This window comes from Ranitomeya imitator, chromosome 2 (assembly GCF_032444005.1).
Source record: "Ranitomeya imitator isolate aRanImi1 chromosome 2, aRanImi1.pri, whole genome shotgun sequence".
Classification (NCBI taxonomy): Eukaryota; Metazoa; Chordata; class Amphibia; order Anura; family Dendrobatidae; genus Ranitomeya; species Ranitomeya imitator.
In genome coordinates, this window is record NC_091283.1 from 668732499 (window position 1) to 668757820 (window position 25322).

At 42.2% G+C, this 25322-nt stretch overlaps 1 protein-coding gene across 2 annotated transcripts in view; it reads left to right on the forward strand.

Annotated features, from left to right (window-relative positions):
• PLAU (plasminogen activator, urokinase) overlaps window positions 1-25322 on the forward strand; it is a 36742-nt gene that overhangs the window by 8008 nt on the left and 3412 nt on the right. The window contains exons 5-12 of one of the 2 annotated variants that reach the window (XM_069753018.1): window positions 2447-2621; window positions 2781-2884; window positions 3207-3402; window positions 5409-5560; window positions 11826-11966; window positions 12255-12403; window positions 13281-13445; window positions 19299-19426. In XM_069753018.1, the coding sequence (XP_069609119.1) occupies window positions 2447-2621; window positions 2781-2884; window positions 3207-3402; window positions 5409-5560; window positions 11826-11966; window positions 12255-12403; window positions 13281-13445; window positions 19299-19334 (1118 nt within the window). In that variant the 3' untranslated portion in view covers window positions 19335-19426. Of the gene's footprint in view, window positions 1-2446; window positions 2622-2780; window positions 2885-3206; window positions 3403-5408; window positions 5561-11825; window positions 11967-12254; window positions 12404-13280; window positions 13446-19298; window positions 19427-25322 lie in introns of those variants that run through there. The other variant, XM_069753016.1, reaches the window with a different exon arrangement.

Here is a 25322-nt window from a genome sequence, read left to right on the forward strand (position 1 = left end):
ATTGGGTTCAGGTCTGGTGACTGTGGAGGCCAGGTCATCTGGCAAAGCACCCAATCACTCTCCTTCTTGGTCAAATAGCCCTTACACAGCCTGGAGGTGTGTTTGGGGTCATTGTCCTGTTGAAAAATAAATCATAGTCCACCTAAACGCAAACCAGATCTGTAAGATGTGCCTATTCTGGCACTTAGCCACTCTCTTCCCACTCCCGAGTAGCGGTGGGATATGGGGTAATAAGGAGTTAATGTCACCTTGCTAATGTAAGGTGACATTAAGCCAGGTTAATAATGGAGAGATGTCCAATAAGACACCTATCCATTATTAATCCAATAGTAATAAAGGGTTAAATAAACACACACATTATGAATAAAGTATTTTAATGAAATAAACACATGGGGTTTTAGTATCTTTATTGTACTCTCAATCCAACTGATGACCTTCGATCTTCTGGAAAAAGGAAAAAAAAATATCCCATACCTGTCGGCCATACAGTCATGTCCCACAATGTAAATCATCTGAATGGGTTGAATAATTTTACAACCAGAAGCCTGCTAATGCAGCTGCCCCTGGTTGTAATAACTGGGGAATGAATGGAATACAGCTTCGTAGCGTGTGAATTTTTCTGACTATTTTCTCACGCTAGAGTTCATATGAGTTTATGCCACCAGGGGGTGCAGCACCTCAAGTCAACGACGCTGCATTCCATTCTTTTCCCAGTTTTTACAGCCAAGGGCAGCTGCATTAGCAGGCTCCTGGTTGTAAAATTATTTAACCTTTTCAGATGGATTTACATCGTGGGACATGACTGTATAGCGGACAGGTATAGGATATTGTTGTTTTTTTATTTTTCCTTTTTTTTTCAGAAGAACGAAGGTTGTCAGTTGGATTGAGAGTACAATAAAGATATTAAACCCCCATGTGTTTATTTCATTAAAATACTTTATTCATAATGTGTGTTTATTTAACCCTTTATTGCTATTGGATTAATAATGGATAGGTGTAATATCTGCCCTCAGTCACTGGTTTTCTCACTCTGGCGGAGAAAATTGCGTGGGAGCCCACGTCATTTTTTTCCGTGATTTAACCCTTAATTTTAACACCCAGAGCTCCCAAATTTTACACACAGACCCTTCTATCATTATTAGTGAGGAATATGTAAAAATATAAGGAATATGAAATGGTTTCTATGTAACCATGTCTCATATCCTATCTGGTTTGAGAAAGATAGCCAAAGCCGGCAATTGAATTACCGGCTTTTCTGCTATCTAGCTCTGTATGAAATATAAATAATTATATATATATTAGACTGTATATATGTTTTCACAGATATTTGAGCCCATGGATCCATTCTATGTCCATTTTACAAGCTGGCGAGAAAATCTCGCCGTACGGATGTCATACGGTTGACACATGGATAATTTTTGGAGAGAAAAAAATTTGAATTCTCGCATTGAATACGGATCACTGTTCAGGAAATTTTCTGCGTATCTCGTCCGTAAAAAACGAACCATATTTTGATACGTTAGGTGTGACCCCGACCTTATAGTCCATGGGGCTGTTCACATGTTTGTGGTATTTTTCGAGACCAAGTGGTTTGCAGAACATCCTAGAGTCATGTTCGATTTTTTTCATTCAAAGGTTGGATCAAATTCGCCAATGCAAGTCTATGGGTCTGTGAAAAATAGAACACAGAGATGCCATACGTGTGCAGCCCATTGTTCACTGACATTGTATTCTGAAAAACTGAGAAATCTCCATAAGTGGTTTGGGTTTTTTTTAATCAGAGAAAAACCCGACGTGTTGATCAAAAACACTGATGAACTCAGATAAATTTTTGTGTACGAGAAAAATCATTAACGTCTGAATGAGCCATAACTCATAAAATTCCCTGTCCCACATAGGGCTCAAAAATCGAATTTTGTGTCTCACATAAACTAGGGCATATTTCATAGAAGACTAATGAGACTATTGTTTGTTTTGGGGGAAATTCGAATATTTGGGAAAATGCACTCAAATAGATAGAGAACATACAACCTCGATGCAGATGTTGCCCCTTGATTGGCATATAAGACATCTCCAGAAGGTCCTAGTGGAAGCCACTGACCTGCCCAACAACAGAGGAACTGAATCTCTTGGCTATTGGGTCTCGTACTACTATAGAATTGTAATAGAAGCATGGACAACATATCCAATGTTCGTGTTGTCTGTTGCTGCTAATTTATTCTTTAGACATAGGATAGTTGATAACATAATAATAGGGGTCTGACTGCATGGATATCCACTGATTCTGAGAATGGAACAAAGGCACTGTCGGAGATGGAAATGTTTTTCTAAAAGTACATAGATCCTTGGCCTACTGTGTGTATGTATATATATATATATATATATATATATATATATATTATATATAATTTTTTTTTCATATTTATATTTTTAATTCTTTGCACAGACTTGTTTGCTAGGTGTTACAATGGCTCAGGTTATGAGTACAGAGGTACCGCATCAAAAAACAGATTCAATGACGAATGCCTGCCCTGGGATTCTCCACTATTGAGAAATCACCATGTAAATGCTTATATGAAGGATGCATTTAAGCTTGGGATTGGGAAGCACAATTACTGCAGGTAATACTATGTTCTGCTTGTCATAACAGTGGGCTGTTGTAATATAAACCCTTAAAGAACCTATATGTAACTACATTAATTGTAAAGTGCTGTGGAATATGTTGGCGCTATATAAAATAAAATTATCATTATTATTAATGCTTCATTTTATTTTCACAGGAACCCCAAAAATGGAATAAAACCATGGTGCTATTTTAACGGACCAACAGGTGTTACAAGAATGTTTTGCAAGATCCCCAAATGTGAAGAGAATAAAAACACAGGTAAATTTATAAAATACCAAGATTGCATAATGAAGAATAGTGGGGGAGATATACAGTACTATGTGCTAAATGCACCAGATATATGGAAAAAAGTCTTGCATACCTCCCACCACATTTATTATGTGTTTTAGACACTTTGTGTGATTTTTTTTTCCAGTAAGAAACTTTACTTTTTGTAAATGTGTGATGGCTTCACTGGAAATCAAGATGTGGCCTAACACATAATATCATATGCAATAAGATGCACCAAATGATTTTGGCACAAAAAGTGATGTACTTTCTATTATTATATTGTGACTCTTTTTCTTATGGTTTTATGAAGAACCCACTTGTGGCCGTCGTCAGCAGAAATTGTATAAAATTGTGGGTGGCATGAACAGCCCTGTGGAATCACAGCCATGGATGGCTACACTTTACTATATCATCAGGAGAAACAGGAGCGAGCAGCGCTATGTGTGTGGTGCCAGTCTTATTGACCCCTGCTGGGTTCTTACTGCTGCCCACTGCTTTCCAGACAGGTTGGTGACTATTGAAAGTAAATTCTTGAAAGTAGCCAAAGGCTGTCTAATTTTTTTCCCCACAGATCTATAGACTTGCATTGGCAATTTTTTCCGAAAATCGGATCAATAATGAACAAGTCGCTGTTTTTTTTCTGCAGACCACTCGGTCCAAGTTAAAAATCGGACAGGTGAATTACCCTATGAACTATACTGGGTATGAGTGCTAGCCATGACATTCACAGAAAGCACTCATATGAGAAAGAATAATGAGGGAATGAGCCCTCCAGTATGCAGAAAAGAGACGAGCTTCAGCTAATGAATTTGGTGCATCTATTAGCGCTAGCGTCAGAAATGTATTCCAGTAAATTAGAATAATTTTTTTCAGTCCACACTTGACAACACCCTTTCCGTCAAGCTGTGCACGGTTTTTAAAAAAGATGGCTGAGCTGACTTAAAAAAAAATGCAACCATTTTTGCACAACTACTAGTTGAGCAAAAATTACTACAATAAAACCGTTTTACCCCAGATTCCTGTAAAATGAATTGTCTGTGTGTGGTTGGAGTAGTGAGTGTTTCTGTTGACCATGAATTGTCACATCAGAATGTTATGAAGCTACATCTAAAGCCTTATGGAGCGCCCCCTTGGGCAGAGGGGTACTCGGTACTGGGTCTTTCGGTTCTCAGGGGGATGTCACGGTGGCTGACCCGGTCCGTGGCCCTCGGGACATCCGTTGTAAAAGGGAAAGGTCTTTAAAGGGAATGTTCGTGACGCCACCTGTGGTATTCGGTCAGGGTGACAGAGGCTGCTTTAAGGGGTCCGCTGGGGTGATGTAATGGCAGCTAGATGGTATACCTTACCACAGGTGAAGCATGTCCCCAGGGCTTCCCAGTGTGTAGATGGTGGATGGTGAGGGGCGCAGAGAAGAACGAGGACACAAGGTTGCAGTCTCTTTACCTTTACTGAAGACTTCAGCATCCACAGTCCAGGGCACCAGATCACAGGGCAGGCAGAGTCTGGCCGGTTTGGAGGCAAATCCAGAGTCCCCTTATCCAGGTGGAAATCAGTAGCCTTCCTCTAGCGCCTTGGTGCTGTGGTACCTTACTGCTGAGCCTCTCATAAGGTCCTCACAGATGTTGTAGATGTTATCGATGTTATGTCTCTCTCTCTGTCCCCCAGATGGATAGGACAAACCCGTATGACCGGTGGCTTGAGGCTTTTTACAGGGACTCTATCATGCCCCGGCCTCTCGTGGGTATTTGAGTTTTTTTACATCAGTATCTGTAAGGCAAAACCAGGAGAGGAACAATTAGGCTACTTTCACACTAGCGTTTTTTTGAAAACGTCACAATGCGTCGTTTAGGGGAAAAAACGCATCCTGCAAAGTTGTTTGCAGGATGCGTTTTTGCCCCATAGAGTAACATTACCGACGCATTGCGACGTATTGACACACGTCGCAACCGTCGTGCGACGGTTGCGCCGTGTTGTGGTGGACCGCCGGGAGCAAAAAACATTACATGTAACGTTTTTTGCTGCCGACGGACCACTTTTTCCGACCGCGCATGCGTGGCCGGAACTCCGCCCCCACCTCCCCGCACCTCACAATGGGCCACCGGATGCGCCGGAAAAATGCATCCGCTGCCTCCGTTGTGCGTCGCATTCACCGCTATCTTCGGAATCTCGGCCCGACGCACTGCGACGGGCCGAATCCGATGCTAGTGTGAAAGTAGCCTTAGAAGAAAAGTGTAGTAGAGACACGTCACCACTTCTGTATTTATTCCCCATTTCTGGTTTTGGCTTACACATACTGAGGTAAAATATTGACCAAATACTCAATGTGTGCACATAGCCCAACTGCGGCATAGTGATGTTTCTTTCGGAGGTCAGATTTAGGCATTATACCTTTACGTGACAATGTAGATTTTGCCCATGATGATTCTTGGCTTCTACAATTTCCATCTTTCTGTACAAATGTATTTGACAGCTACAATTATACCCTGCTTCATCTATTTTGTTTTTAATCTAGTGAGTTTCCTGAGCCAAAGGACTATGCAATTTATCTAGGAAAATCTCATCTTTACGAAGAAAATATGTATAGAGAGCAAAGATTTTTGGTGGAGAAAATAATCCGTCATTGGGACTATAGTGATAAAACAGGCGCATTGAACAATGATATTGGTAAGCTTTACAAAAGTGACTTAAACTTATTGTTTCAAGTTCTTAAAGGGAATCTGTCAGCAGGATTTCATCTCCCAAACTATTTAGATGCACATGTAGCTCTCTCAAAGACAAGTCCACTTATACTGCCTATTCCTTTCCTCCATCACAGAGAAATCAGCTTTTGAATTAATATGCAAATAAGGCTGAAGAGCTATGGTAGATTTAAAGCCTCTGTCACCTCTGACACCTCTTTAAGGGTACCGTCACACTATACGATTTACCTACGATCACGACCAGCGATATGACCTGGCCGTGATCGTAGGTAAATCGTAGTGTGGTCGCTGGGGAGCTGTCACACAGACAGCTCTCCAGCGACCAACGATGCCGAGGTCCCTGGGTAACCAGGGTAAACATCGGGTAACTAAGCGCAGGACCGCGCTTAGTAACCCAATGTTTACCCTGGTTACAAGCGTAAAACTAAAAAAAACAAACAGCACATACTTACATTCTGGTGTCCGTCAGGTCCCTTGCCGTCTGCTTCCCGCACTCACTGACTGCTGGCCGTAAAGTGAAAGTGAAAGCACAGCCGCTGTGCTCTGCTTTCACTTTACGGCCGGCAGTCACAGTGCGGGAAGCAGACGGCAAGGGACCTGACGGACACCAGAATGTAAGTATGTGCTGTTTGTTTTTTTTTAGTTTTACGCTTGTAACCAGGGTAAACATCGGGTTACTAAGCGCGGTCCTGCTCTTAGTTACCCGATGTTTACCCTGGTTACAAGCGAACGCATCGCTGGATCGCATCGCTACATCGCTAGATCGGTGTCACACACACCGATCTAGCGATGACAGCAGGAGATCCAGCGATGAAAGAAAGTTCTAAACGATCTGCTACGACGTACGATTCTCAGCAGGATCCCTGATCGCTGCTGCGTGTCAGACACAGCGATATCGTAACGATATCGCTGGAACGTCACGAATCGTACCGTCGTAGCGATCGAAATGGTATAGTGTGACGGTATAGTGTGAATATTTCCTATTGTATGTGTTAGGCTACGTTCACATTAGCGTTGCGCGCCGCTGCGTCAGCGACGCAACGCACGACGCACAAAAAAACGCGCGCAAACGCACGCAAAAACGCTGCGTTTTGCGACGCGTGCGTCGTTTTTTGACGAAAATCGGACGCACGAAAAATGCAACTTGTTGCATTTTCTTGCGTCCGACGCTAGCGTCGGAAACGACGCACGTGTCGGAAAACACAACAAAAAAAACGCACGCGTCCCCCATGTTAAACATAGGGGCGCGTCGCCGCTGCGTCGCCGACGCAACAGCGACGCACATTAGCGGAACGCTAATGTGAACGTAGCCTTAGGAGACACAGGAGATTTGAAATGCCACAGCTTAGGTTGTTGTCCACTCACAAACCGCATCCTTTAAAAGGGCAAATCCAGGTCATCTTGGGTGACACAAAGACATTTGCAAAAGTGGAAGGCTGATGTGCTTTATGATTCACTTCTCCTTCCCTTAGAAAAACACACGATAACTGTAGATGGAAATGTGTAGGTATTTCTCCCTTTTTATTGTATATCCATTTTGCATATTAGTGTGGTGTTTTATTTTTACCTTTTTATATATTTATTGTAAGCACTGTATATTTTTATATTAAAGCGTAAAATCGGAGGCAAAGCTAAAAACCAATGTGTCCATGTAACTGGTCAGAACTGTCAGGGTATGTGCACACGTTGCGGATTTTGCTGCGGATCCGCAGTTTCCCATGAGTTTACAGTACAATGTAAACCTTTGGGAAACGCAGCGTTTTTTTTTCTGCAGCATGTCACTTCTTTGTGCGGAATCTGCAGCGTTTTTACACCTGCTCCAATAGAAAACTGCAGATGTAAATCCGCAGCGGAATCCGCAATAGAAAACGCGATCAATCCGCAGGAAAAACCGCAGCGGTTTTGCCCTGCGGATTTATTAAATCCGCTGCGGAAAAATCCGCAGTGGACCATTCTACGTGTGCACATACCCAGGGCCAGACTGGCCATCGGGCAGTTCTGGCAAATGCCAGAAGGGCCGATGGCAGTAGTGGGCCGCTCGAGTGTGCAGCGCAGGGCAAGAGGAAAGGTGAGTAGAGTCAGTGTTTTTTTTTTTTTATTATTATTACATGGCATGGCTGCATTACATTCTATGGGGGCTGTGCTGCATTATATTGTATGGTGGCTGTGCTGCATTACATTCTATGGGGCTGTGCTGCATTACATTCTATGGGGGCTGTGCTGCATTATATTGTATGGTGGCTGTGCTGCATTACATTCTATGGGGACTGGCTGCATTACATTCTATGGGGGCTGTGCTGCATTATATTGTATGGTGGCTGTGCTGCATTACATTCTATGGGGCTGTGCTGCATTACATTCTATGGGGGCTGTGCTGCATTATATTGTATGGTGGCTGTGCTGCATTACATTCTATGGGGACTGGCTGCATTACATTCTATGGGGTCTGTGCTGCATTACATTCTATGGGGGCTGGGCTGCATTACATTCTATGGAGCTGTGCTGCATTACATTCTATGGGGGCTGTGCTGCATTACATTCTATGGGGGCTGGCTGCATTAAATTCTATGGGGGCTGTGCTGCATTACATTCTATGGGGGATGTGCTGCTTTACATTCTATGGGGGATGTGCTGTATTACATTCTATGGGGGCTGTGCTGCATTACATTCTATGGGGGCTGAGCTGTAATGCTGGATACAGCTGTGATTATATGTTATATAGTCGTGTTACACTCCCCTCACTTCTTGTAACCTACAAGTGTACAAAGATATTATACAGTCACCATGTGACAAGTGGGCCTGTGTGACTTCAAATGCCAGGGCTGAATTTTACTCCCATTCCGGCCCTGCACATACCCTTAGGGTATGTGCACACGTCCGGATTTTTAGCGTTTTTTTTGCGGATTTTCGCTATAAAAACGCTATAAATCCGGTAAAAAAAAGCTAACATTATGCATCCTATCTTTTAGAATGCATTCCGCATTTTTGTGCATATATTAGCGTTTTTTTCCGCAAGAAAAACGCATTCCGCAAAAAGGACGGACATGCTCATTCTTTTTGCGGATTCCATGGCAAAAAGGACATTCAGGAAAAAAAAAAAAAACTCTAAAAATCCGCAAAAAATCGGCGCAAAAACCGCGCAAATTCCGCGAGAAATCCGCGCAGAAAAAAACGCGGATTTCTGGCAGAATTCTCAGGATTTTGTCAGGAAAAAAACCTGACGTGTGCACATACCCTCAATCTTCAGGAGTGCACCGGTCTGAGCAACAAGGAATCTAGAAAGCAGAAGAGTGGTGTTCTCTTAGGCCGGCTTCACACTTGCGAGTTTTACGGACGTAAGAGCGCAGAAACTACGTCCGTAAAACTCGCAAAAAATACGGCACAATTATTCTCTATGCCCCTGCTCCTATCTGCCGTATTTTACTGATCAGTATTATATGGCTTTCTACGGCCGTACAAAATCGCAGCATGCTGCGTTTGTCACCGTACTGCGCAAGAAATACGCCAATGAAAGTCTATGGAAGCGTGAAAAATACGGATTTCACACGGACAAGCAGTGTGACTTGCGAGAAATACGCAGCGCTGTTAGAGAGAAAAGCCGGTAATTCAGTGCGGTGTACAGTAAAATCACACTGACAGCTTACAGTAGAATAGGTAGAATAAATGTGTACACATAGAATAGGTATATATATATATATATATATGTCAGTGAGACACATATATGTATATATATTAATATTTATTCCAGCGCTATACAGCTTGAAAGCCGGTAATTCAATTACCGGCTTTTTCTTTCTCCTTCCTAAAACCCGACATGATTTGAGACATGGTTTACATACAGTAAACCATGTCTTCTCTCCATTTTTTTTGCAGATTCCACACTACTAATGTCAGTAGTGTGTATCTGCAAAATTTGGCCATTCTAGCTCTTAAAATAAAGGGTTAAATGGCGGAAAAAATTGGCGTGGGCTCCCGCGCAATTTTCTCCGCCAGAGAAGTACAGCCAGTGACTGAGGGCAGATATTAATAGCCTGGAGAGGGTCCATGGTTATTGGCCCCCCCCCTGGCTAAAAATATCTGCCCCCAGCCACCCCAGAACAGGCATATCTGGAAGATGCGCCTATTCTGGCACTTGGCCACTCTCTTCCCATTCCCGTGTAGCGGTGGGATATGGGGTAATGAAGGGTTAATGCCACCTTGCTACTGTAAGGTGACATTAAACCTAATTAATAATGGAGAGGCGTCAATTATGACACCTATCCATTATTAATCCAATTGAATGAAAGGGTTAAATAAAACACAAACACATTATTTAAAATTATTTTAATGAAATAAAAACAATGGTTGTTGGAGTATTTTATTCTACGCCCAATCCAGTCACTGAAGACCCTCGTTCTGTGAAAGAAAAAACATAATAAACCAACAATATACTTACCCTCCGCAGATCTGTAACGTCCAACGATGTAAATCCTTCTGAAGGGGTTAAAACATTTTGCAGCAAGGAGCTTTGCTAATGCAGGCTGCTCCTCGCTGCAAAACCCCGGGGAATGAGTCTAAATATAGATCAATGAGCTATATTTAGCTTCATTTGCGGTGAGGCGCCCTCTGCTGGATGTTCATAGATCGTGGGAAATTTCCTAGAAAGCTCCCAGGCTTTCTAGGCAAGTTCCCACGATCTATAAACAGCCAGCAGAGGGCGCCTCACCGCAAATGAAGCTAAATATAGCTCATTGATCTATATTTAGACTCATTCCCCGGGGTTTTGCAGCGAGGAGCAGCCTGCATTAGCAAAGCTCCTTGCTGCAAAATGTTTTAACCCCTTCAGAAGGATTTACATCGTTGGACGTTACAGATCTGCGGAGGGTAAGTATATTGTTGGTTTATTATGTTTTTTCTTTCACAGAACGAGGGTCTTCAGTGACTGGATTGGGCGTAGAATAAAATACTCCAACAACCATTGTTTTTATTTCATTAAAATAATTTTAAATAATGTGTTTGTGTTTTATTTAACCCTTTCATTCAATTGGATTAATAATGGATAGGTGTCATAATTGACGCCTCTCCATTATTAATTAGGCTTAATGTCACCTTACAATAGCAAGGTGGCATTAACCCTTCATTACCCCATATCCCACCGCTACACGGGAATGGGAAGAGAGTGGCCAAGTGCCAGAATAAGCGCATCTTCCAGATGTGCCTGTTCTGGGGTGGCTGGGGGCAGATATTTTTAGCCAGGGGGGGGCCAATAACCATGGACCCTCTCCAGGCTATTAATATCTGCCCTCAGTCACTGGCTTTACTACTCTGGCGGAGAAAATTGCGCGGGAGCCCACGCCAATTTTTTCCGCCATTTAACCCTTTATTTTAAGAGCTAGAACGGCCAAATTTTGCAGATACACACTACTGACATTAGTAGTGTGGAATCTGCAAAAAAAATGGAGAGAAGACATGGTTTACTGTATGTAAACCATGTCTCAAATCATGTCGGGTTTTAGGAAGGAGAAAGAAAAAGCCGGTAATTCAATTACCGGCTTTCAAGCTGTATAGCGCTGGAATAAATATTAATATATATATACATATATGTGTCTCACTGACATATATATATATATATATATATATATATATAGACAGTATATATATATATATTTTTTTCTTTTTGGGACACATGGATCATTTCTATAGCGGTATGTTGGTTTTGCAAGCCTGCGAGAAAACCACGCAGTACGGATGCCATACAGATTACATACGGAGGATGCCATGCGCAAAAAACGCTGACACACCCTGCCTACGGAGGAGCTACGGACCACTATTTTCGGGACATTTCAGCGTATTACGGCCGTAATATACGGACCGTATTTTCATACGCTGAGTGTGAAGCCGGCCTTAAACATCAGAACAACCCTTAAGGCTAAGTTCACATTGGGAGTTTTTGCTGCTGTTTTTTTTCATGTGTTTTTTCAATTCAGTGGCTGAAAAAAAAACACTGAAAGAAGTGGCATGCTCTATGTCCAAAAAAACATGCAAAGCACAAAACACAAAATATGGATGACAAAAATAACAAGTGTGCATGAGATTCCGGAACTCTCAGAAATTGCTGGTACTGAAAACGCACCTGAAAATTAGCATTAAAAAAACGCAGCAAAAACGCCCAGTGTGAACCTAGCCTTACTATAACTATACGCAAATGCATTTAATTTCAACATTGATATTAAAAATCTTTTCTTTTTCAGCATTGCTGAAGATTCGTTCAGAGTCAGGACAATGTGCTTCTATGACTGACTATGTGCAAACTGTTTGCTTGCCATTGGCTGACCTGAAACTGAAAGATGGGACACATTGTGAGATTGCTGGGTTTGGAAAAGAAACGTTTGGTTAGTGAACTTAATAATTCTGTTTTAACTGTAAACCATCAGTAAGATAAAGTATTTACCTGCCCGAATCGCCTTTCTTCCACCCGTCATAAGTGCCCCCTAGTCCTCAGTATGGTCATTGGAAGGAATAAGGTTATTTTAATCATAAACTAGCCAAAACTAAATAAAAAATACAGTAGAATATTGATGCAAGATCAAATCCCAACTACAGTTATTACACAGAAGCTCTGGAGAGCAATGTGAACAGACTCATCCTATGGACATTGACAATATACTTCTTTTCTGCAGAGAGCAGTGGATTTTCTGAAAACCTGAAGTCCACATCAGTTCAGCTCATATCACAAGACATTTGCCAATTACCTGATTACTATGGGAAGCTGATCAACAACAACATGTTTTGTGCTGGAGACCCTGAGTGGAAGGTGGATGCTTGCAAGGTAATTGTCATGATTAATATTATGTATTCCTAATTAATGAAAGTTCAACAATAGTGATGAGCGAATATACTCGTTACTCGAGATTTCCCGAGCACGCTCGGGTGTCCTCAGTATATTCTTTAGTGCTCGGAGATTTAGCTTTCCCTCACCTCAGCTGAATGATTTACAGCTACTAGCCAGCATAAGAACATGTGGGGATTCCCTAGCAACCAGGCAACCCCCACATGTACTTATGCTGGCTAACAGATGTAAATCATTCAGCTGCAGCGATGAAAACTAAATCTCCGAGCACTAAAGAATACTGAGGACACCAGAGCGTGCTCAAGAAATCTCGAGTAACGAGTATATTCGCTCATCACTATTCAACATGTTTAATATACTTGTTTAATAATATTTGCTAGCTGAGGTGGGGAATGGCATGGTGTGTCCCTTGTAGAGCTTCTTACTACGGTATGCACAGTAGCCATTATTCTTGCAGCTTAAGCTATGTGCACACGTTGCGGATTAGGTTTAGGAATTTCTTGTGCGGATTCTGCCTCTCCTAGCAGAAAACGCACCTGCGGATTCGTCGCATTTTTTGTGCGGTTCCTACATAGCAATCAGTCTGACACAAGTGGATGAACTGTAAGGGTATGTGCGCACGTTGCGGATTCTCTGCGGATCCGCAGCGTTTTTTGAGGTGCAGAAACGCTGCAGATCCGCAATTGATTTACAGTACAATGTAAATCAATGAGAAAAAAAAATGCTGTGCACACTTTGCGGAAAATCCACTGCGGAAACGCTGCGGTTTAAAAGAAGTAGCATGTGAATCTGCAGCGTTTTTGTACCCATTCCATTATAGAAAACCTAATGTTTTATTATCTTGTTTTTTTTGTAGGGAGACTCTGGTGGTCCTCTAATCTGTCAGCACAATGGGAAAATGGTGTTATATGGTATTATAAGCTGGGGAGATAATTGTGCCAAGATGAACAAGCCTGGCGTGTACACTCGCATAACAAACTACATACAGTGGATAAAGGACAACATGGCTGAAGCAAACAATGTGAGAAGTTATATTCTTAAGTAATCAATATGGCCATGTGAGGGCTTGTTTTTTTGCCGGACGAGTTGTACTTTTGAACGACACCATTAGTTTTACCTTATCGTGTACCGAAAAACGGAAAAAAAATTCCAAGTGCGGTGAAATTGCAAAAAAGGGCAATTCCACAACTTTTTTTTTTTATCAGGTTCACCACATGTTAAAACTGACCTGCCACTGTGATTCTCCAGGTCATTACGAGTTCATAGACACCAAACATGTCTAGGTTCTTTTTTTTATTGCAGTGATGAAAAAAAATCCAATGTTTGTTAAAAAAAACAAAAAAAAATTGCGTCTTTTTCCGAGACACGTAGCGTCTCCATCTTTTGATCGCCCATTATTGGATTTTAATGCAATGTTGCGGTGACCAAAAAAACGTACTTCGGCGATTCCACCCACGGATGTTCTGGGCACATATCAGCTGTTCAAAACAGCTGACATGTGTCTGTAAAGATGTGGTCTCAGCGCCGGAGTTCACATCATAGGGGGAGGCACGAAAAGCGCAGTACAAGTACGGCGCATGTCGTGAAGGGGTTAATAAATTGTGCAAAAAGCTATCTTGCTAATGTCTTAAGTTGTTAGTCATGGTGTGCAATAGTTTCACAGTTTAATGTTTGAAAGAAGACTTAAGCCACTTCTGTAACCTTGCTTAGTTCTTTATATGTGCCCGCTCAAAAATATTGCTCCTAGTTAAGCCTGTGAGTGTTCCCACACAATATGGTACCGCTTTCATGGCCTCTCAGGAATGCCTCATAGTATAAAGCAGTATATACCACCAACCACAGTATGAGGTCTTCACAGTACATTTCCCCACATATAGTATTATATCCTCGCAGTACATCCCCCCACAGTATTATGTCCCAACAGTGCATTCCCCTGTACACAGTATGATGTCCTCACAATACTTTCCCCCACACACAGTATGATCCCCGCAGTACACGCCTCCACATACACTTTAATGTTCTCACAATACATTCCCCCATATACATTATTATGTCCCCATAGTCCATTCCATCTCACACAGTATGAAGTCCTCATAGTACATCACATTCCCACGCACAATATGATGTCCTAGTAGTTCATTCCCCTACACACAGTATGATGCCCGGGGACAGTAGAGTCCCACACACAGGTGTGATGCTCCCATAGTACATTCCCACACACAGTATGATGTCCCTACTGTACATTCCCTCACCCAGGTGTGATGTCCCCACAGTACATTCCCCACACACAGTATGATGTCCCCACATTACATTCCCCCACACAGGTATGATGTCCCCACAGTACATCCCACACACAGGTGTGATGTCCCCACAGTACATTCCCCACACACAGTATGACGTCCCCACAGTACATTCCCCACACACACAGTAAGACGTCCCCACGATACATTCCCCACACACAGTATGACGTCCCCACAGTACATTCCCCACACACACAGTATGATGCCCCCACGGCACATTCCCCACACACAGTACATTCCCCACACACAGTATGATGTCCCCACAGTACATTCCCCACACACAGTATGATGTCCCCACAGTACATTCCCCACACACAGTATGATGCCCCCACAGTACATTCCCCACACACACAGTATGACGTCCCCACGATACATTCCCCACACACAGTATGACGTCCCCACGGTACATTCCCCACACACAGTATGATGCCCCCACGGCACATTCCCCACACACAGTATGATGCCCCCACAGTACATTCCCCACACACAGTATGATGTCCCCACCGTACATTCCCCACACACAGTATGATGTCCCCACAGTACATTCCCCACACACAGTATGATGCCCCCACGGTACATTCCCCACACACACAGTATGATGTCCCCACGGTACATTCCCCACACACACAGTATGATGTCCCCACGGTACATTCCCCACACACAGTATGATGCCCCCAAGGTACATTCCCCACACACAGTATGATGTCCCCACGATACATTCCCCACACACAGTATGATGTCCCCACGATACATTCCCCACACACAGTATGATGCCCCCACGGTACATTCCCCACACACAGTATGATGTCCCCACGGTACATTCCCCACACACAGTATGATGCCCCCATGGTACATTCCCCACACACAGTATGATGCCCCCACGGTACATTCCCCCACACAGTATGATGCCCCCAAGGTACATTCCCCACACACAGTATGATGCCCCCAGGGTACATTCCCCACACACAGTATGATGTCCCCACGGTACATTCCCCACACACAGTATGATGCCCCCAGGGTACATTCCCCACACACAGTATGATGTCCCCACGGTACATTCCCCACACACAGTATGATGTCCCCACGGTACATTCCCCACACACAGTATGATGCCCCCAAGGTACATTCCCCACACACAGTATGATGCCCCCAAGTTACATTTCCCACACACAGTATGATGTCCCCACAGTACATTCCCCCACACAGGTGTGATGTCCCCACAGTACATTCCCCACACACAGTATGATGCCCCCACGGTACATTCCCCACACGCAGTATGATGCCCCCAAGGTACATTCCCCACACACAGTATGATGCCCCCAAGGTACATTCCCCACACACAGTATGGTGTCCCCACAGTACATTCCCCCACACAGGTGTGATGTCCCCACAGTACATTCCCCACACACAGTATGATGTCCCCACGATACATTCCCCACACACAGTATGATGTCCCCACGATACATTCCCCACACACAGTATGATGCCCCCACGGTACATTCCCCACACACAGTATGATGTCCCCACGGTACATTCCCCACACACAGTATGATGTCCCCACAGTACATTCCCCACACACAGTATGATGCCCCCACGGTACATTCCCCACACACACAGTATGATGTCCCCACGGTACATTCCCCACACACAGTATGATGCCCCCAAGGTACATTCCCCACACACAGTATGATGTCCCCACGGTACATTCCCCACACACAGTATGATGTCCCCACGGTACATTCCCCACACACAGTATGATGCCCCCAAGGTACATTCCCCACACACAGTATGATGTCCCCACGGTACATTCCCCACACACAGTATGATGTCCCCACGGTACATTCCCCACACACAGTATGATGTCCCCACAGTACATTATCCCACACAGGTGTGATGTCCCCACAGTACAATCCCCACACACAGTATGATGTCCCCACAGTACATTATCCCACACAGGTGTGATGCTCCCATTGTACATATAACCCATTGCAAGGTTAACCTTTCTCTTCAGACATAAGTATTGGCTGTATGATATGACAGATTATATCTTGTGTGGTTGGCTTATAACCAGGAAGGAGGAGATGAATGTGATATATTCTTGGTTTAAAAAAATTATGCATGTATATCTATTTATACATGTATCATTAAGAGGTGTAAAATGTTTACTGAATCACATCTTATGGAGTCTTGTAACCAGTAATTTATTTTTTACTATTTATTTTTCAATTATGTAACTTATACTATTGTACATTTATTTTGTGGAAGGAAAATACTATTTATATAAATGTTATCTTTAATGTTTACCTTAACAGCTGGATTTTTTGTAATGGAAAGATGTAATAATACAGGCACATACTGTCATATTCTAAGAATATATACACATCGTTCTTCCAACAACTTTTAAAACAAATGCCTATGCCCACAGTAAAGCTGATGTAGTAATTATCAAATAACAATATCATATTTATGGACATATTGAGAATATGAAAATTCTAAATATTTAGTTCCTCTTAAACACAGATTAATATTCATTTCAGTTTGTTTGATTTCTGGTTGCTAGTATATTCATGATATGTTCAAGACTAAATCTTTGTCTCAGGCAACCTCTTGTGGGTAATCAACAGCCACAATCCAGCTCAACCTCAATTGCCTTAGAAGGAATTCTATGCTTAGCACTTCTAGTGTTGCTGTTAATAATATTTTATTTTTTTTAATGAAATAATGCTGCCTGACAACGTGGCAAGAAGGTGGTCAAAATGTTAGAACTTTTGACCATCTATTCTGGGCCTTTTTCACTTACAGAGAATGTTACTAGGTTTAACCTGCTACATATATATCTAAGAGCAGCTTAAAGTATGGGTAGAAACCCATATTCAGTGCTTCATTCTGTAGATCTGATAAAACATTGTTTATTTGCTGCAGCTCTGCTAGTCCTCTCAGTGATAAGATCCTTCTATGAAGCTGCAATTTTAATCAGCTTTGCTATCCCCAAACCCTCCTCTGATTGGCAGCTCTCTTCCTATGCACAGTGTAGACACAAAGCTGTCAGTCAATGGAGCGGGTTGGGTTAGAAAGAGCTATAACTGAGAGGCCTAGCATCACTGCAGCAGATAAAACAGAAATTTTATCAAAACTACAGCAAGGAGCCAAGTAAGTGACCCAGCAATGAAATCAGGGTCGTTGTCCCTATTTCATGATTCCTTCAATTTGGGTAGCAGAAACCTTAAGTTAATATTTTACTGGGCTGGACCCTTAAACATTATTATTTTTTGTTTAAACATTATTTACTTGTACCTATTGAATTGTAATTTATTTATATTATTTAATATATTTGTAATAAACTTTTCTGCCAGCCTACACGTTTCTTGTACTTGATCGTTGTCACTTGTGTTCCCGTATTTTGAGGAAATCTGCAATGAATATAAAATGACATGTAGTAAACAAGTAACCTACAATCACCAACAGGCTTCAGCATTGTGGCTCCAGCGTCATTGCTCCAGTCAATCCTGCCGGGCTATGCTTACTTCCTGCAGCTATGATGTGCTGTCCGTGTATACGTGATCACTGTAGTCTATCATCATATATAGTGTATGATACTTTTTTTATTCTATACTCTCCTCATAACAGATCTTATTAATTTACTGAAGAACCGCTTTAACATATTCTCTTTCCAACCTGACAGCTTTGCCCCTTCATAGCAATGCAATGATGAGATATGTTAGGCCGACATACCATATAACTTTATATTTAAAACGAATATGTGGCAAAGTTTGTTTCACAGTCTAAGGAAAGCATAAAATCACAGAGACCCTTATTCCAATTTATAGTCACTTACTAAGCTTCTTGCATAATTTGATAAAATTACTGTTCTTTCGGCTGTAGCGCTGTTGCTAGTCCTCTCAATGATCAGCTATGTGTAATCCCACTTGTGCCATTGATTGACAGCTTGTTGAGTCATGGCTTTGGTCATAGCTTCTCCTATGGGACCAATGTAGAGAATGTCCTTTTATTACATGATCCTAGGTGCGTTTTTTTTTTCTCTTGTGGAGTTTATGTTGTTTCTCCCAATATAGAGAGAGGCCTTAACCATTCCAGTGAACTAAAAAAAAAAAGCTCGAAATTGCATAACACATTACTTGCAAAACAAAGTTGCAGTTCACAATGATACTTACCCTTGATTTTGATCTATTTGAGACTTCTCTAGGAAATTGAAGGTTAGGACAGGTGAACATGTTAGATACATCACAAATAAGCTGGATATTAAAAGATGCATTTCAGCTCAAATTGATACCCAGATATTTAAAACCATGCATCGATGTTATTGTAGACAACTGAAAGTAATAGGTGCTGATTGAGCCAAGATTAACAAAAGATGAAGAGATTGGAGGAAGACATTTTCTCAGTCGGAGGCCAGATGGCTAATGAATGTGGATATGGTCCACTCGAAGACCTTTAACAAAAAAGTTTTGGGTCTTTTCTTTAATTGACAATGTTTTTTTTTAGGTATAGGGGACTTGGGGTGAATTGCCTTTTTATAATGTTTTCAATGTCTGAATCTGATTCCATCTTTGTAGGACTCTTTGGAAGCAGAAGCTGGATTGCGTCGGTAGTAGGTACATTGAGGACTTCAGTGAGACTTGGTCCTGGTAGCAATGTGTGTTCTGCAAGCAGGACACTTTATTAATGGAGGAAGATTTGGACTCTTTATTGGATATTCTATTATTTTCTACAATTATATCACGCATGAACCTAATCCTTGGTAACGTGTTTTGTCACATTCATCACTTGTAGGGAATATGGAATCTGTTTTTATCTTGTAAATTCTAGGAATGATTTTTTTTATCCATGTATAAAAATATTTTGCTCTTACATATCTCATACACATTATCATGATACTTTTTTTAATTTACCTATTACTGTTTTCCTTCTATTACTGTTTGTAGAAAAAAATCATGTCATAGGTTGTGCAAAAAAAATGTAGACTATACTTACAGTTATATGAAAAAGTTTGGGCACCCCTATTAATCTTAAGCTTAATGTTTTATAAAAATGTTTTTTTTTTTTTTTTGCAACAGCTATTTCAGTTTCATAGATCTAATAACTGTTGGGCACAGTAATGTTTCTGCCTTGAAATGAGGTTTATTGTACTAACAGAAAATGTGCAATCTGCATTCAAACAAAGTTTGACAGGTGCATAAGTATGGGCACCCCACCAGAAAAGTGACATTAATATTTAGTAGATCCTCCTTTTGCAAAAATAACAGCCTCTAGTTGCTTGCTGTAGCTTTTAATGAGTTCCTGGATCCTGGATGAAGGTATTTTTGACCATTCCTCTTTACAACACAATTCCAGTTCAGTTAAGTTTGATGGTCGCTGAGCATGGACAGCCCTCTTCAAATGATCCCACAGATGTTCAATGATATTCAGGTCTGGGGACTGGGATGGCCATTCCAGAACAGTGTAATTGTTCCTCTGCATGAATGCCTGAGTAGATTTGGAGCGGTGTTTTGGATCATTGTCTTGCTGAAAGATCCATCCCCTGCATAACTTCAACTTTGTCACTGATTCATGAACATTATTGTCAAGAATCTGCTGATACTGAGAGAAATCCATGCGTCCCTCAACTTTAACAAGATTCCCAGTGCCGGCATTGGCCACACAGCCCCAAAGCATGATGGAACCTCCACCAAATTTTACTGTGGGTAGGAAGTGTTTTTCTTGGAATGCTGTGTTTTTTGGCTGCCATGCATAACCCCTTTTTGTATGACCAAACAACTCAATCTTGGTTTCATCAGTCCACAGGACCTTCTTCCAAAAAGAAATTGGCTTCTCCAAATATGCTTTTGCATACCTCAGCCGACTCTGTTTGTGGCGTGCTTGCAGAAACGGCTTCTTTCGTATCACTCTCCCATACAGCATCTTCTTGTGCAAAGTGCGTTGTATAGTTGACCGATGCACAGTGACAGCATCTCCAGCAAGTTGATGCTGCAGCTCTCTGGAGGTGGTTTGAGGATTGTCCTTGACTGATCTCACCATTTTTCTTCTCTGCATTTCAGTTGTTTTTCTTGGTCTGCCACTTCTGACCTTAACAAGAACTGTACCTGTGTGCTTTCATTTCCTTACTATGTTCCTCACAGTGGAAATTGACAGTTTAAATCTCTGAGACAGCTTTTTCTATCCTTCCCCTGAACAACTATGTTGAATAATCTTTGTTTTCAGATAATTAGACAGTTGTTTTGAGGAGCCCATGATGCCACTCTTCAGAGGAGATTCAAACAGGAGAACAACTTGCAAGTGGCCACTTTAAGTATCTTTTCTCATGATTGCATACACCTGGCTATGAAGTTCAAAGCTCAATGAGGTTAGAAAACCAAAAAAAGTGCTTTAGTAAGTCAGTAAAAAGTAGGTAGGAGTATTTAAAACAAGAAAATGATAAGGGTGCCCATACTTATGCACCTGTTAAATAATGTTTAAATGCAGATTGCACATTTTTGGTTAGTACAATAAACCTCATTTCAAGGCAGAAACATTACTGTGTCCAATAGTTATTAGATATATGAAACTGTAATAGCTGTTGCAAAAAAAAACATTTTCATAAAACATTAAGCTTAAGATTAATAGGGGTGCCCAAACTTTTTCATATAACTGTATGTATACAGTCATGGCCAAAGGTTTGGACAGTCACAAATTTTGGTTTTCACAAAGTTGTCTGCTTCAGATTTTATAGTGGCAATGTTCATAAAGTCTTCATTTTTATGAAGAGTGATTACATGAGTTGCAAATATTTGCAAAGTAGTTGCTTGCCATGAAAATTAACTTAATCGCAGAAAAATCATTTCCACTATATTTCAGCCTTGTCACAAAAGGTCATGCTGATTGAATTATAAAATCAGACTCTTTGCTTTAAAAAGGGACTGAAAGTTGAAATCATTGTGTTACTATTCTGGTGGAGGACGCCTGGAATCCAATAGCTGAATTGAAGGAATACATCAAGAAGTAGTTAAAGGGGATTTCCGGGAGGCGGAGCCTTGGAATGGCCGCCTTTTAGATGAGCTCCTGGATCGCGGGCTCTTTATGAAATCAAACCCCCGACTTTCAGCTAACCCAGCGCCAGGATAAGGTCCGGACAAGGATCGGCACCGTTGACCCAGCTCTCCGGCTGCCCCGGAGGCACAAGGCGCAAGCAGCGCCGAAGAAAAGCCGCGCACAGAGAAGCCTCCGCAGCGGGAACCCGCGACGGCGGGAGAAACACAGGGACATACCCGCCGAGCTCTCACTCAGCTTACCGGCCAGGTGCGACACGACGGTGAGTAGCTCCGACAGGATCGAGGGTTACTCCCGGCTAGACAAGCGGTAAGAGCGGTGCAGGAGAGGGGAAGGCAGGAGGCGGAGTCAGACCGGCGCCATTTTACAATCCCACGTGTTGGGCTCCAGGTCACCGCACAGCGCTGCAGCTCGGTGTGCTAGGCATCAGCACATCACTCCTGAGCCATCCTAGCAGCGCAGCCCCTTCAAATCATACACCGCTGACTCCCTATACACAGGCTGCAGGCTGACCACTATCTGGAATAAAGAGGATCCCACACAGCACCTATGAGCAGCTGAAGTGGGGAGAGGAGAAAGAGGGCAGCACTGATTTATATGACCCTACAATTTAGCAACTAGATGTAAACGGCACTTATCAAAACATCGCTGACTCCTTTATTTAATATAACAGACTCTCATTTCATCTCATTATGGATAAATACATGGGCAAAATTCTCAAACCTGGCAGAAGCTCCTTGCGCAACCAGGCAAGCGCATCTCCAACTCTACAAACTTCTGAGATTAATAGTGAGAACACACAATCTATAGCAGATGCCATTTTGGACCGGTTGACGCCCGTAAATGATAGCCGTCTGGCAGCCTTCCAGTCTTCTTTAGATTCGATTCTGTCACAAGTCAATGCCCAGGGAGTGCGCATAGCAGAAGCAGAACAGAGAATCTCAGATTTAGAAGACTCCACTAAGGCTCTCAAGGACAAACTGACTAATAAAGAAAAAGACATTTCAGACCTCCTTGATAAGGTGGATGATCTTGAGAACAGATCCCGCCGCAACAATCTGAGACTCATAGGCATACCTGAATCTGTCTCCTCATCAGAATTGATTAAACTAACTTGAGTATGGCTTCCGAAGTCTCTTTTCATCTCACTACCATCAGGTGCGTTGGCCATAGAGAGAGCCCACATGTTTGGGACCTTTCAGGGATGGAGACGGAGGCAGACCAAGACCAGTCATTTTCAAAGTCCTTGACTTTCAAGATAAAACCCGCATCCTATCAGCTTACAGGAAACAACGATACCTGTTATATGACAATCATAAGTTACTTTTGTTCCAGGATTACTCGGCTACTATGGCAGCTAAACGCAAAGCTTTCAACCCTGCCTGCAAAATTCTCGTGGAAAATAACATCCGTTTCAGTTTGCAATACCCTTCAATTCTGTGATTCAACTCGGCGGGGAAAAACTGGGCCTTCAATGACCCAAATAAGGCTTTGGAGTTTCTCCGTGGAGAGATCCAACCACCTGCTAACTCTAGCCCTACTTGAACGATGTGATCTACCATGATTCTTTCATCGTCGGCGATGTTGAGTTTATGATGCTGTTCCTTTGCCCATTGAGTGGCATGTCTTTATTCTATAAGATGCTCATTTTACAGTTGAGCTTTCTGATGATAGTTAAAAAAGTTAACTGGGTGGGGGGGAGGGGGAGGGACTACTGTGTGGGCATCCATTCTGTTTCTGCAAGGCGAGGTCTCCCGCTTACTCGCTGGGATGGGCGGGGATCTCATTTAGAGTATTCACATGTTGGACAATTGTTTAATCGTACAGGTGTGGGTTGATGACTAGTCAAGATTTTGTTAAAGACACCACTATCCGTTCGCTACAACGGTGCTCATGGAATGTAAATGGTCTGAACTCTCCAATTAAGAGAAAAAAGGTTTTGAATTTTTTACATAAACAAAATTTCCATATTATCTTTATACAGGAGACACATTGGATAAAAAACAACCACCCATCTTTGCTTAGTAGGAAATACACACTCTGCGCAGAGGCATCTTACTGCAAAAAACAACAAGGTGTGGCTATATTAATCTACAATGACCTTAAGTATGAGGTTATTGATACCTTAGAAGATCCACAGGGCAGATTTCTTTTAGTCAGGATTGTAATTGAGGGAATAAACTATAGTCTAATTAATATTTATGTTCCGAACACACCAGATCCACAGTTCCAAGTCAAAATACTGGAGGGAATGGCGGGGTGGGATACATCTAGGGTGATTATGGGTGGCGACTTTAACGAGGTGGCTGATGCCTCTATGGATAGATCTGGTTCGACAGTCACCCGTAGACTAGCATTAGGAAACAGCATTCAATCACTTTCAAAACATCTAGATCTAGTGGATATTTGGAGACTGCAACACCCTCTGGAAAGAGATTACTCCCATTACTCCCACGTACATGACTCCCACGCCAGGATAGACTGCTGGCTCCTACACTCTTCACTACTCCCCACACTAATTCAAACGGACATACTCAACATCCATATCTCAGACCATGCTCTAGTGACATTTGAATCTAGATTGACATCCCCAATACATCAGGAGAGGGGGTGGCGTTTTCCCTCCCATCTTTATCAATCAGATGACTTTAAGAAACATTTGCAAACGTCATGGGAAGTTTATAAACAGGATAATCACATTCATTGGAATGACTCAGTTGTTTTGGATGGCATCAAAAGCAGTAATAAGAGGTCAGATTATCTCCTATGTTAGTCATAAAAAGAAAGAACTAATGAAAAGAATCGTAGATACACAAAATTCGCTGACCCAGGCCTACAAGGTATTTAAGTCCAATAATAACCCACTAACAAAAACACAGTTCTTAGAGGCCAGAGAGAAGGCCAGAGAGAAGGCCGATGCTTTGGCACCTGAGAGGGCCATGTTAAATCGAGATTACCAGAAACACAAATTTTACAAATGGGGCAATAAACAAGTTAGGGTCCTGGCTTCACTTACAAAGCCTTATAGGAAGAGAGCAAAGATACACAAAATACAGCACCGCAACGGACATCAAATAACTAATGACGCAGAAATAGTGGAATAATTTAGACTTTTTTTCAGTGAATTATATAAAGCAGAATCTAAGGGGAGTGAAGAAAGGGAGCATTTCCTCAAAAGTCACTTAGCACCAACACTAACTGAGGACGAGAAGGAGGCAATCAACGCCCCCATATCCACTACTGAAATTTTACAGGTTATTAATAATCTCAAAATTTCCAAGGCACTGGGCCCGGACGGGTTCAGCAATGAACAATCATAAGATTCTAGGACCTAGTTTGGCACCTCACCTCTGTGAATTGTATAATGACGTGGTTAGGGAGGGGCATCTCCCAGACCGTTTTAACGAGGCGGTAGTCATAGTACTTCCAAAGCCGGGCAAAGATCATATGCAGGTGGAAGGATACAGGCCAATATCTTTACTTAACTCCGACTTTAAGATATTTACAAACATTTTGGCTGACAGACTCCAAAGGATTATCCCTAACTTAATTTC